Source organism: Anthonomus grandis, chromosome 22 (assembly GCF_022605725.1).
Source record: "Anthonomus grandis grandis chromosome 22, icAntGran1.3, whole genome shotgun sequence".
In the NCBI taxonomy this organism is placed as follows: Eukaryota; Metazoa; Arthropoda; class Insecta; order Coleoptera; family Curculionidae; genus Anthonomus; species Anthonomus grandis.
In genome coordinates, this window is record NC_065567.1 from 23,258,190 (window position 1) to 23,273,390 (window position 15,201).

Below are 15,201 nucleotides of genomic sequence, written 5' to 3' on the forward strand. Positions count from 1 at the left end.
ATTTTAATATTTCACGATCTTTAAATTCATTTACCTTACATATATGTATATGCTTTATTGCTTACATTATAAAATTAATGACTAATAAATTATTATGAAGGATTTTAGAACATCAAGTGAACATATCGTTAATGGATTTCCTACTATTTTTTTTGATTTCTCTGTGTATAATATTTCATTACTACACTATAACGTATATAAAAAGTAAATTGTATGCTACACAGTGGAATATACGAGTTATCGGGGTCATTTTATCACATATTTAAAGTGTACTGATCGTGTTTAAAGACAGACATTTTTTCCGATTTATAAAGAGAATCGTATATCAAATACTTATATTTTCATCTATAATTTTTTTAAAAAGCATTTTTCTCTTAGGCAAATATTTTCTGGAAAAAAATCGTTTTTCCTTATAAAAAAAAACATTTCAAATTTTGGTTAAAAATAATAAATAAATATTTTGCCAAAATTAAGAAAAAAAATTATTACCCTGATTCTCGACTATCTATGACTAGGATAACTGAACTTAAAATTAGTCTACTGTTAAATTATTTATCATTATTTATGAGGAAAATTAAATTTACATACATTAAAAGGCAAATCTCCTGAGTAATATTTTCAATTTTATATATAAAGTAATTGTATTTTTTTTGCATGTTTTGTTAACCAAACAATTTTGCCAAGTAAAAAATAAAAATATAATAATGTTTTTTTTTTTACTTACTAGCACACCAAGACATTAGGAAAATATCAATGAAATAAAACTTGTGATATAGAAATAAAATGGAAAAGTTCAATATTGGTTCTTATATTCCCATCTCAGTCTCATGTATTCTAAATCAGTCGGAAATACCTGAAATCATAGCAGCAGGAAAAAGAAACGTTAATATTGAGCGCTATATACTTTCTTCATAAATATTATAATCTTTTTATTGGATAAACCTTTAAGGTTAAAGCATGCCTTCAAAAGAAAAATATACGAAACATCATAATTTTTAAAAATTTTCGTATTACCAATTAAAGCTCTATTTCTGGAACTTATTCTGCACTTTCTTATAAATGCTTTAGCATTAAGCTTCAACATTAAACGAACTATATTTATATGATCATTCAATAATCAATCGTGCCTTGTGGCATTCCTTGATCTATCAAAAGCTTGTAATACAGTTTCCCATATTATATTATTTAGAAGTATTAGAAAAATATCGTATCGGGAGGAATGTGTTAACATTTTGAAAAATCTAACTTTCTAATTAAATTCAGTACACAAAGATAAATAACCCTATTAGTGATCCGAATATTGTAAAGTAGGAATGCCATAGGGCACAGTGCCGGGGCTCTATTTAATGTCTACATAAATGCTGTAATCTGGTATATTTTCATCTATAATTTTTTTAAAAGCATTTTTCTCTTAGGCAAATATTTTCTGAAAAAAAAATCGTTTTTCCTTAACGCTACCCTTACCCCCCCATCCACCCCACACAACTTACCAGTAAGAAATTACTTTCAAAAATCATAGTTTTTCATAATAATACGCATGAATAACAGCTGGTTTCGTCGTTCTAATTTAATAACACAGTTTGCTTATTTAAATTTAACATACTTATATGGATGTAAATTAATAAATATTTATTACAAAACCAGTGTTATTAGATTGGATATTATGGACGAAAAACAGTGATTTTGAAAGGAATTTCCTGCTAGACAAATGCTAGGGGTGGGTGGGGGGGGGCAAGGGTTATGTTAATGAAAAATAATGTTTTTGCACAAAATATATATTTAATATTTCATTTAATACCACTGTTCAATTAAAATTTCATATAAATTTTATATATAAAAATTTTAGTATAAAACAGCGTTATTAGATTGGATACATATGAACAAAAAATAGTGATTTTTTAAGAGCAATTTCACCAAATATTTGACGTGTAGTAATCGAGTTTAAAAATAGATATGTAAATACCATGTCAATTTTTTTCAAATGCCTAAATTTTGTCAGTTTTGTAAACAGAATACAATATTCTACAGTTTAATCAATATACTTAACCATGTATAGTTGATAATAATATACCAAAACCAAAAATTTACTAAAAAAATCATTGAATAAATATACTTTGAACGATAATAATATATCACTGTGTTATATAACTCAATTGTAACGAAACTGAAATGTAGGCCCATTTTAATATAATATAAAACGGATAAAATGAAAAATGACTTGTAGCATCTATGAATAAATAAATAATGATTTACACTTATCAAAAGTTTAGCCTGTAAAAAAATTACAAAAAAAATTCAATAAAAGGATAATAATTTTGAAAATGATCCAATTCGTAATCAACCAAACTAATTAATATTTCGATATAAAATAGTGTATTTTTAAATATAATATTTGATAATTTCCAACGTTTTTTTCCAATTTTTATATCAAGAGAGAAAAGTTTTTTTACCCAACTTATTTTATACCTTTCCACTTCGATTATGTCAAATAAGAAAATAAGGCTGGCCTATAGCGTGTAAAAAAACAAGCAATTACATGCTAAAAAATAACATCAGAATTCTTTGAGATTTAATTTAATCATCATATTTTAAATAAAAAGTCATTTTTTTATCAGCAAATAAACAAATATTTCGCTTTATTGATAAAGTAACTGACAGATCAAATTTATAAATCAAATAAACTTCGGGGAAAATATTTATGCACATATAAATATGCGATAGGGATGGTAATCTGAAAAATTGCTATTGAAATGTTTGTCTTTAAGCGCCTTTGTGGCCATTGTATGTATCGATTTGACACATCTCGTGAGAGTGCAGCTACAGATGGGACTTGAAATAACCCATTACCTGCTAGATAAATAAATTGTTTTATTATGATTTGTTTGGGTTCAGTTTGGCCGAAATTTACGAGTTTTTTGGACAAACGACCCGATATAATTTAGACACACTACCGCAAATATATTGAGCTAACCAGTTGGATTCTAATCGATATTTTTTAATAATTTAAAGAAAATGGCCAGACAGTACGCAAAATGATGGTAATAAATTTAATATATAAAATCGGTTCCTACCTAAGGCATAATAAGTCTGCTGAATAAAAACCGACATTAAATATTTAAGAAGAGTTATTAGAACAGTTAGTTTTCCAAGAAATCTCGACATTTTTTAATTTAAGTTCTAAATCCTCTGTAATTATTTGCCCCTTCAGTGACCATTTCAAGAAAGAAAATATTTTCTTACAAAACAAATAAAATGAAAACCAATAATCCAATATGAACTACTAGGGGTGTATTTCATTTAGTGGGTATTATACCTTATTTTGTTCCGCAATTTGCTCAGTGGATGTTTATTTAGGATTTCAGCTAGAAATACCATACAAAGGTACGGAGAAGTTAATCGGAAAAATTCATTTTGTAATATGTTTCTTTAAAATTGCTTTAGGGAGGTTACTACCGTATTACACTTAAAATATATTTAGTTTTTAATCTATGATGTTGACGTTATAAAATAAAGTTAAGTTAAAGGTTATAAAATAAAGAGTCACTAAATGATTTTTTTTTATTTAAGTGTTTTGATACATAGTAGTGAAATAATAGTAGTATTTATTATTTGTAATATAATATCAGTATTTATTTATTAATTTTAATCTTAGATAATTTATTTTTGATCTAAATCATTTAGGTCATTTTAAAAATTATAAAATTATATTCTTCTTATGAAATGAGGCAAAGTACGCACAAAAAAAATAATTTCATGATAATTTTGGCAAACTTTAAATTAATAAATTCGATTGAATTAAAAAAGTATTTTATTTAGTAATTATTAAATACAAGAAACAATTATTTCTTTAGGACAGTATCCATTACAATTAAATAAATCCAAAAGACTAGAAGATCTCTAAAAAATATTTTAATGTCGTTAAATCCTCCTTCAGGTAGGAGTTAATAAGTTTGTTTATATATAATTATTTATAACAAAAAAAAATCTACAACAATACTTGCTAAAGAAATTTGAAATAATTCCAAAATAATTAGGCCAAAAGTCTGGAAAACGAGAGCAAAATTTCATAAAAATAAATAATTTTTTGTCTGAAATTAAATAAAAAAATTACGTTAAATAATTACAAGATAAAAATAACGTCAATGAAAAATTGTCAGCAATCAAAAATAATTTTTAATTCTCTTAATTAAATTTATGCTATATATTTATTAGTAATTAAATTTTATGTTTTTTATTATGTATTGAGATCTTTTGTGTGTTTTTTATTATTTTATTAAATTTGTCTACAGAATCTGTAAACACTTTTTGACAATAAAGCTAGATATAAATATATTAAATCTTTAAGTGGCTGGAATAACATGGAAAATTATTTTAAGTACTTAAATTGTATCCAAAATTATTTCTATTTCCGGGATTAAATTAAAAATTATTCCTAGAGCCTGGAAAATTATAAAAAGAATTTTGTTTCTCTTTAAAGACATATAAATATATATAGTGCCTGGACAAATGACTTTGATTATCTAGAAATAATTAAATTTAGAAGAATTAAAAAAAATATTTTATATTTTTTATTACAGAAAAAATAATTTTTCTAGGACATTATTTAGTAACAAATTTAAAATAATTAGCCTGAAAGCCTGGAAAACAAAAAAGATTTTTATCTAAAATAAATATCTAAGAAAATATTTAAAATTTCTTGAAGATAATAAAGGAAAAATTGTCAGGAAATCAAAATAATTTTTAATACCTAAAAGATACTTTAAGTGCCTGGAATTACATGACATATTACTTCAAATACTTAAAAAATCTAGAAAATTATGTCCAGTTAAATAAAACACATTCAAAATAACCCCAAAAGCCTGGAAAAAGCCTAATAGTATTTTAATTTTCTTTAAAATATAAGATCAATTTAATTGCTTGGAAAAAACTTTTAATAACTGAACACCTGATATAAATTAAATTCGATAGATCAAAAAAAATTATTTAAACTTTTTATTACAAAAAAAAGTATTTCTTTAAGACATTATCTACTAGCAAAACGATAGGGCAAATTTAAAATAATTTAAAACTGATTACTTTAAATGCCTGGAAAACGAGAAATATTTTTCAAAATTTCCTTGCCTAAAATAAAATGAAAAATTTCTTTAAATAATTAAAATATTATTCACATTTTTTTGGAAGATAAAAATGACGTTAGTTACCTAGAAGAGAAAAGAAATTGTCAGGATACTAAAATAATTTTTAGTACTAAAATTAGGCCAAAAGTCTGGAAAACGAGAGCAAAATGTCATGAAAATAAATAATTTTTTGTGTGGAATTAAATAAAAAAATTACGTTAAATAATTACAAGGTAAAAATGACGTCAAAGAAAAATTGTCAGCAATCACAAATAATTTTTAATTCTTTTAATTGAGTTTATAGTATGTATTTATTAGTAATTAAGTTTTATGTTTTCTATTATATATTGAGATCTTTTGTGTGTTTTTTGTATGTTTTTTATTATTTTATTAAATTTGTCTACAGAATCTGTAAAAATTTTTTGACAATAAAGCTGAATATAAATATAATAAATCTTTAAGTGGCTGGAATAACATGAAAAATTGTTTTAAATGCTTAAAATATATCCAAAATTATTTCTATTTCCGGGATTACATTAAAAATTATTCCTAAAGCCTGGAAAATTATAAAGAGTATTTTGTTTTTCTTTAAAGACATATAAATAAATATAGTGCCTGGCCAAATGACTTTGATTATCTAGAAATAATTAAATTCGGAAGAATTAAAAAAAAAATTATTTTATATTTTTTATTACAGAAAAAATAATTTTTCTAGGTTATTATTTAGTGACAAATTTAAAATAATTTAAAAATAAATAGTCTGAAAGCCTGGAAAACGAGAAAGATTTTTGTGCAAAACAAAATGAAAAATTACGTAAAATAAATTTTAAATGGAACACATACAAAGTTACTCCAAAAGCCTGGAAAATGCCTAAAAGTATTTTATATTTCTTAAAGATATAATAATAATTTAAGTGCCTGGAAAAAATTTTTAATGACTGATTACCTGATATAAATTAAATTTGGTAGATTAAAAAAATATATTTAAACTTTTTATTACATACTCCAAAGCTACTAGCAAAACAATAGGACAAATTTAAAATAATATAAGACTGATTACTTTAAATGCCTGGAAAACGAGAAATATTTTTCAAAATTTCCTTGCCTAAAATAAAATGAAAAATTTCTTTAAATAATTAAAATATTATTCATATTTTTTGGAAGATAAAAATGACGTTAGTTATTATTAATTAGTCCGAAAGCCTGGAAAACGAAAAAGATTTTTGTCTAAAATAAAATGACGTAAATTACGTAAAATATCTAAAAAAATATTTAAAATTTCTGGATAAAAGTGACGTCAAGTGCCTCTAATAAAGGAAAAATTGTCAGGAAATTCAAGTAATTTTTAATACCTAAAAGATACTTTAAGTGCCTGGAATTACATGACATATTACTTCAAATGGTTAAAAAATCTAGAAAATTATTTTCAGTTAAATGGAACACATACAAAATAACCCCAAAAGCCTGGAAAATAGCCTAAAAGTATTTTAATTTTTTTAAAAATATAAGAATAATTTAATTGCTTGGAAAAAACTTTTAATGACTGAATACCTGATATAAATTAAATTCGATGGATCAAAAAAAATTATTTAAACTTTTTATTACAAAAAAAAGTATTTCTTTAAGACATTTTCTACTAGCAAAACGATAGGAAAAATTTAAAATAATTTAAAACTAATTACTTTAAATGCCTGAAAAACGAGAAATATTTTTCAAAATTTCTTGATAAACGATATTTCCTTGCCTAAAATAAAATGAAAAATTACTTTAAATAATTAAAATAATATTCACAATTTTTGGAAGATAAAAATGACGTTAGTTGCCTAGAATAGAAAAAAAATTGTCAGAAAAATTAAATAATTTTTGAGTACTAAAAGATACTTTAAGTTCCTGGAACAACACGAAAATTTACTTTAAATGCTTCAAACATGTAGGAAAATATTTTTTTATTAAGATATTGACAATTATTTCTAATTATCTGAAATAAATTTAATTTAGTAGAATAAATACACTTTTTATTTAAAATTTTTTAATACAAAAAAAAATTACTTCCTCGAACAATCTACTATAGAAAGGATTAGAGAAATTTAAAATAATTACTCCAAAAATTTGAAAAATCGAAACATTTTTTGACAATTTCTTGATAATAAATAATTTCTTATCTAGAATAAAATTTAAAATTACTTTCAATATCTAAAAAACTATTTACAATTTCTGAATAATAAAAATGGTGTCAAATGCCTTGAATAAAGGAACAAATCTCACAAAAGAACAATTAATTTTAATACCTAAAAGATACTTTAAGAAATTACATGAAAAATTATTTTAAATGCTTAAAAGATGTAGAAACTTGCCGTAAAAGCCTGAAAAATGCAAAAAATATATATTAATTTACCTACAGACATAAAAATTATTTAAGAACCTGCAAATTACTTCTGATACTAATGAAATTCTAAATGTTAAAAGTTAAGTACTTGATATATGTCGAAAGACAAATATTTATTATCAGGATTCTAAAAGGAAATTACCAGAAAATCATAGTTATAGATTAAACTTCTACTAAAGCAACCATCTTTTACAAGCTCTTAGTAAAGTTTTTATTTAATTTTTATTATTACCTTAGTTGGACAGCCAACTATGACAAACTAATAATTTCTACATTTTAGGAAAATGAAAAAATGTTGATTTTGAAAATGATTTGCTGACTTATACTATTATTAATTGATATAAATGCCATTTTAAGTACTCCTAATAAAAATATAATCGATAATACTTACGGTATTAATGGTGCACGATTAAATAAAATATTACTTTTACCAATACAAAATGTATAAAACAAATGTAATAGGCCCTTAAACTTAGCTCAGTTTAGCTTTTAATAGCGACTATACTGCAAGCAAGAGTAAAGAAAAAACTTATAAATAAAAACAAACTACAAGCATGGAATCCTAAATAAAAAGCTCACTAAAAAAAAAAAAAAAAAAAAAAAAAAAAAAAAAAAAAAAATTGGTTGTAGTTGACTGTATATTGGCATTCATCGACAAATTAAGTTGGTTATTAAGACATTTAGAAAAATGGGATTAATTGTCAGATCCATTTCAGGTTTTTGTTGAATATTATTTGACAGTCTGGTGTTGTCTGTACGTTGCATTATATGGTTTCTTCAATATGCAATGCGAACTACAACTATAGAACTTGTGCAACGTAACTTCCTAAAATACATATTTTTCACATAGCATGGTTATTATGCGAATGAAGGCTATAATTACTACTAATTATTATAACAGGATTTTAGAATTATTATAATAGGCCTTTGTTCAACATTTTAACGAATAAAATTATTTTTTTAGAAATACTTTTATTGCTTCCATTCTTTGTCAATACTGGGAGAACTACACCAAGAAAGACTTTTAACTTGTGCATAAATTTTTTTAAGTGTGCAATTTTTATTTTTATGCTAATGAATTAAATTTAGATTTTATTGTAAATGATAAATTGTTTACTTCTCAGATGCAAGCTTTAGAGGTATGTTTTGCATTAATTTTTTTTGCTAGAAAATTGAGCCATTTTAGCTGCATAGGGAAATGACGTGTTTTCAATAGTATTTATTTCTACCTAAATTTTTAGTACTATTAGTATTAAAATTAGATAATACTAGTAAACTTATATAAAAAAAAATGAATACTTACCCACCAAATCTTTCACAAACAAAAAGTCCTGATATTATTTCAAATTAAAATTGAAAGTAAGATAAATTAAATAATATCATTTTCCAACTACCGAGGATTCTTTCAAGGAAGTATTATTGCGCATTTTCTATCGCCTCGCTGCTTTTATTAGATTTATATGAGGGAAAGGTTTAGCGTTATGTAAAGAAAGCCCTCCAAGTAGAAGATTTATAAGACCCAAAACCTTTAATAAAATAACTTTTGAGACATTACTGCAAACTTTAAATGGAACGACTGGCCCATACGGTATGCGAGTTATTAACTCTTAAAAAATATAATATAAAATCGGAATAATAATTTAAAGCAATTAATCAATGATAATATGGGTTTTGCTAAAACACAGCACGCCCTTCTTGATTAGATGACACCAAAAGAGTTATTAATGCGGGACGAAAATAAAATAACTAAATTTTAATTGAATTCCCAGCAAGCCCTTATTAAAAAGGATCTGAGGGAAAATCACAGATTTTGCTTGATACACATCTTGAATGAATTAAGTTCAACCGACAAAATTACTTTCTGTTTACAATGAGTTTTCGAAATTTAAGAGGGAGCGACATCTACTGGAAATATCCTACTTTATTGCATTTCAGGGAGGATCAAAATGTCTTTTAATTCCGTTATACCCGAATAACGAATCGGTAGAAGGAAATGGGAAATAACTAGAGGGAAACTTTAACCTTCTTTGTAACGAAAAATCGATCTTGCTTCAGATAGTTATTAATGTCTACTTACATAAATTCAATGTACTAGTAAAACAATTTACGTCACTATGCAAGCGAGCCATATCAGATATGCTTAAAATGTTCGCGAGAAGTCAGAAGTGACGGGAAGTTTCAAATTTGCAAGCTATTTTAACCCAAATTGTCCCGTTTGCCAACGTAGACAGTTGAAGTGTGAAAAACCACAAAATATTTCATGAATACATTGTGAAGGCAGCCAGTTTAAATGTTTCTAAATTATATTATATTTGAACATTAAATATCGCTTAAAATTAAAATTTAAGATCCAAATATGCATAACCTTAATGGACACGATTTTTAGTTAATGACGAAAAAAATTACTATTTAATACTTATCCAAGTTTACTTAATAAAACTTTGTTCCTAACTCAACCGTAAACTTCTTGGAAATCAAAACATTTCTAAAGTTTCTAAAATATCGTAAACCTTGAGGAAATAATAAATAATTAAAGGGAATGATTAAAGAAGATCCTGAAAATACCGTCTAAACTTAATTTAGGTGCTTTATAAATTAATGAGTTAAACTGGCTCTTTTCTTTTCCCTTTTAGGAATAATTTTTATTATCTTTATTTAAACCGATTTTGGTTTTTTCTTTGATTAGTCAAATTTAAAAAAAAATTACTACTTTAATTATTTACGTAATCTAAGACACTAAATAATAGACAAACTTTAAAAAGAGAGAAAAAGTGAATTACATATTAAAATGTATATGAAAAAGTATTATCAAACCCCTCTGTTAATATTAATACAACTAGTGCCTCATGCTCTCTTAAATTATGCATTAATTTGATTTGATTAAAATATTTAACCCAATATTAAGTAAATAGAAATTTACTTAAAAAAAAGTATTTTTGATTTAAAACAAGAAAAATCATTAAAAGATAGTTAAAGTGACCTTTAGAAAAGCGTTCCATGTAGTTTACGATAAACCCCTTTTCATGCAGAGCCAATTTAAACTAACCGAATTCGTTTGATTAATGCTCTCTCTTTCCAAGAAGAAAACTGGCCATCAATTTCGTAAATTGCTTTAATTTAATTTTACCAAGAAGTATCGCTTAGTGTAGTAATCACAATTTTCTGTATATTTTTCCGCAAAGGAGCCCTCCTTATTACTTTAGCTATTTCGTCTGTCATTTGATGTAATATATATACGTGCATTGCAGACCAAATTGTATTCATAAAATTCCACGGAGATAAGGGAGTATAAATTTGAAGATTTCGTATGGAGCCAATTGCGGTTTTACACTTTATTATACCGCTGTGCTAGGAATCGTGTTTCTTGGAAATTCTTGATCTTGAAAATCTTTGTTTTTTTCTTTTAGATCTTTTGAAAATTAAATATAAAATGTTATATTGCATTTTTTTTAAGTAATTTTTTTAATTTGTGCTAAGCTTTTACAATCTTTTGTTTGTTGAAAATTAAAAAAAAAATTACAGTTTCCAGGATTTACGAGTAATTTTAGACACAGAACATTCTCTTCAGGTCTTCCAGGCATTTGAAACAAAAAAATGATTTTTTTCAGGCATCTATGATCAGTTTTTACGCCGGAGATTTGAAAAATATTGACATGGTTTCCAGAATTTTACAGCTTTTGTAAATTTATTCCAGACATCTGATTTTTTTTTGTCTTTTAGGAATATATAAAAAATAATTTTTTAAATGTTTTTTTATCTGTGCCAGCTATTTATGCTGTTTTGTATGTCAGAAATTTGAAAAGAAAATATTGTGTTTTCCAGGATTTTGTAGACATTTTCTACTACATTATTTTAGATACAGAACATCCCTTTTAGATCTTCTAGGAATTTAATAGAAAAAATCCATTTTTTCCAGGCATTTATAATTTTTTTTACCCCGGAAATTTGGAAAATATTTGCATGCTTTCCAGGCTTATATAGTAATTTTTAAATTTATTTCAGGCATTTTAGTTTTCGGGAATTTAAAAAAAAAGATAATATTTTCTGACCGTTTTTTGGAAATATTTTTTAATTTGTGCCAAGCATTTATGGCATATTGTATATAATAAAAATTTGAAAAAATAATCCTATTTATCAGGATTTTGTAGTCATTTTTTTAATTAGATTTTTTTTAATTTTATAAAATGCCTATTTAAAAATAAATAATTATAGAAACTGCAAAATTTGGTGTTATTTATTTTAATAATCATTAAAATGTGTTTATGTAAGTAAGATAAAAAATTATATTTAAAAATGGCGAATTAAAAAAAATCCACACCTTACAATTAATAAATTATAAAAAAACTTGAAATTTCTCATACGCACACGTCTTGAATACATATTTCAAAGATTTTTAAAATATAAATTATACTCATATAGTATAAAAATATTATTACTCACTAAGAAAAATTTTCAGATTGTTAATTTTTTTTTCTAAAAAATTACATAAATGCATAGAAATTCTAATTAAAAAAAAGAGTGAAAAACACAAAACTAATTAAAAGCAAATCGTATCCATTAAAGTTATGCAACGAAAAAACTGGTATTCAATTTTAATGACGTGCCTAACAACAACAAATATATTCAAAAAGCTTAAATTTGTTATTTTTATCTTCTAATGGATAATAAACATCCATGATTAGTTTTTACGCCGGAAATTTGGATAATATGGACACGCTATCCAGGATTTTACAGTAATTTTTGAATTTATTCCAGGCATTTGAAATTTTTTTTGAATTTTTTTCTGTCTTTTAGGAATTTAAAAAAAATTATATTTTCTGACAGTTTTTGGAGACTTTTTTATTCTGTGCCAGGCATTTATGATATTTTTTGCGTTAAGAATTTTTGAATTTATTCTAGGCAGTTGAAATCTTTTTATGACTCTCGGGAATTTTTAAAAATTTCAAAATTTCTAATATTTTTTGGATCTTACAAATTCCCCCTTCTCAACGTATAACTATACAATTTAAAAAAATTTTATGCATGTTCTTCAATCGTTCATTTCATCGTTCCTGTACACATTTCTTGAATAATTTGACTGGACAATTTTTAAAATTTGTCAATCCATATAAGAAAAAACGATTTGTTATAAATTATGTTTTTCGTAAGATTTCGTAAAACGCCTACAACTCAAAATTAATAAATTATACAAATTTGAAAATTTTTATGCACATTCCTCTTATAATTCAACTAGACTCTTATAAGCCCGATTTTTAAAATGTGATTATATTGGAAAAGAAAATTTTTTATAAAATGCACCTTACTTATTTTATAAAATGATAATTAGACAAACGAGTAGACAAAGAGTAATTTGATTAGACGCCTATTTCAGCAATTTTAAGATGTGTCCATAAAGTTAAAAAGAAAATATTTTGAAAGTGGTATTTTTTTCTAAAAATACCTCAATAACTCAAAAATATTAAATTATATGTATATAGAAACATTATTACTCACAAAGCTATATATTTTAAATTAAACTAAAAAATCAAATAAATCTATAGAAATTTTAGTTAATAAAAAATACATTGAAAAACAAGTAGAACTAATTAAGAGCAGATCGTATCCATTAAAATTATGCAGGCAAAAAAACCGGTATTCAGCTTAATGACCTTGCTAACATCAACAAATATATTCAAAAAGCTTAAATTAGTTATCTTTATCTTTTAATGGATAATAAAAGACAAACAGCTGTAAAACCTTTATTTATATGTATGAGAAGCAAGGTAGACTAAAGATTACTGTTAAATGCATCAGCGCTTTCAAAAAGGAGCTTTTGTTATTAGGTATTTTATTAAAACGAGCTTAGCTCCACCTTGGCACTTTGTAAAGGGGGCGACAATGCAGACACCATTGAGGGGAAACAACAGCTGTTTCTTACGCGTTATAGCCCAAAGTGCAATATGAGGATAAAGCGTGACACCTAATCTGCTCTACGGCCTGAGATGCTCTTGGCTCAAGTCCAACACGTATCGTAAACCGTAAATCTTAAATATAATGTGGTTATTTAAGTTTTCTACTGCTTAAAGTTGCATCTAAAGTAACTTTAGACGGGAAGTTACGGCTTGTATACTTTGAGCGTTACAATTTTTAACACTTTTTACATTGTCGGGTTAAACAAAAGGGCTGTCTTGCAAGGCGGATTTTATTTTTTAATTTAAAAAAGTGTATTTTTTGATTTACGTATTTACCTTGTATGTTCCGAGATTCTCAACCACGCAGGGAAGACTTGCATCCCTTCCCAGTGCTACTGTTACATTTGGTATTGGTTCCACGAATTTTGGACCATCTGTTAAGGCTGTAAAAGAATTTGATTTTAGTATATTTCAAAAGGGTATTAATTATTTAAAGGTTTTAATAATTAAAAAGTAAAAGTATCTTATATCCATTTAAGTTATGCATAAAAAACAGAAATAGAACTGCTTTAAATGGTCGTACTTAAGAGACGATAAGGTTTTCCTCAAAAACGTAACAATTATCGATAATAATAATCAAAATAATCACACATAGGTTATCTTTAAGTACTATATGTCTATGAATCAATTTGTTAAACAAATAGAGGGTGAAGTTGTAAAATTAACTCTAACTCTGTATATAAAACCACTAAGCTTAAACTGAACTAAATTTTCTATACAAAGGTAACTCAATTTGTTAATTTAATGATATTCTTTATTTATTTTTTTTTGATATTATCACTACCTGTTTTTTTCAGTAAGATATGTTTAAGCTACTACAGTCTGATCATGTCCATAGTACTCTAGCTTTCCAGACAAAACGTCATGATTCAAAGTATCAAACGCTTTGGAAAATTCCAGCAGTACCAAGGATGATAAATTGTTCTGGTTAATAGAAGCTATTATTTCAGCTGTTCAGAATCATATCAAATTGTCCTGAAGGTAAATCTAATAATACATGCTAATCGGGAATTCTAAGACTACATTTCCCATGTTGTTCCATTATTTCAAGCATTTCTTTTTTTACTACCAATTCCCTGATTGATCAACTTTCAAACGGATATTTTGGTATATAATAATTTTTTTGATAATCAGTTTAGCATTAGGTTTATCTCAGATGTGATCATTTCAACCAAAGGAAAGTTCAACAAAAGCTTTGGAATTGATTAAGTCCATATTACGACCACATTTGATGTATCCCTATTAGCTAACATCGAAGTAGTACTATGATTTTTGCAAAAACCAGTTTTTTATAAAGTAGTCATAAATTCTTTATAAGAAGCTTGAAATTACTTTATTTCTCTAAAAAAAAATTCGAAGAATTTCAACTACCTATTAATTCTGGGCAGTTGAGCAATTTTTTAGGCTTCTTGCATACCTCAACTACCTGGAAAAAATAAACTATAAAAAATTAAATAAAAAAAAATACCTTAATTCTCTGTTTCTAATCAATAATAAAAGGAAAATATCTTTCAGACAGTTGAGGTTATTTGTACATTTTCCAGGCGTCAATTCCCTGTAAGAAGCTTGAAATTACTTTAGTTCCCTAGAATAAATACCTCAATTCTCACGATTTCTGATCAATTATAAAATGACAATTTCATCCAGGCAAATGAGGAAATGTTGTAAGAAGCATGAAGTTACCCTAAATCCCTGGAAAAAATACCTCAATTCGTCCTCTTTATTATTAATATGAAAATGGCAATTT

General features: G+C 25.2%; 1 protein-coding gene across 2 annotated transcripts in view; it reads right to left on the reverse strand.

Moving 5' to 3' along the window:
* Positions 1-15,201, reverse strand: part of LOC126748871 (lachesin) — a 195,132-nt gene that overhangs the window by 69,247 nt on the left and 110,684 nt on the right. For both annotated transcript variants that reach the window (XM_050458390.1, XM_050458392.1), the window contains exon 2: positions 13,731-13,837. In XM_050458390.1, the coding sequence (XP_050314347.1) occupies positions 13,731-13,837 (107 nt within the window). The remainder of the gene's footprint in view (positions 1-13,730; positions 13,838-15,201) is intronic.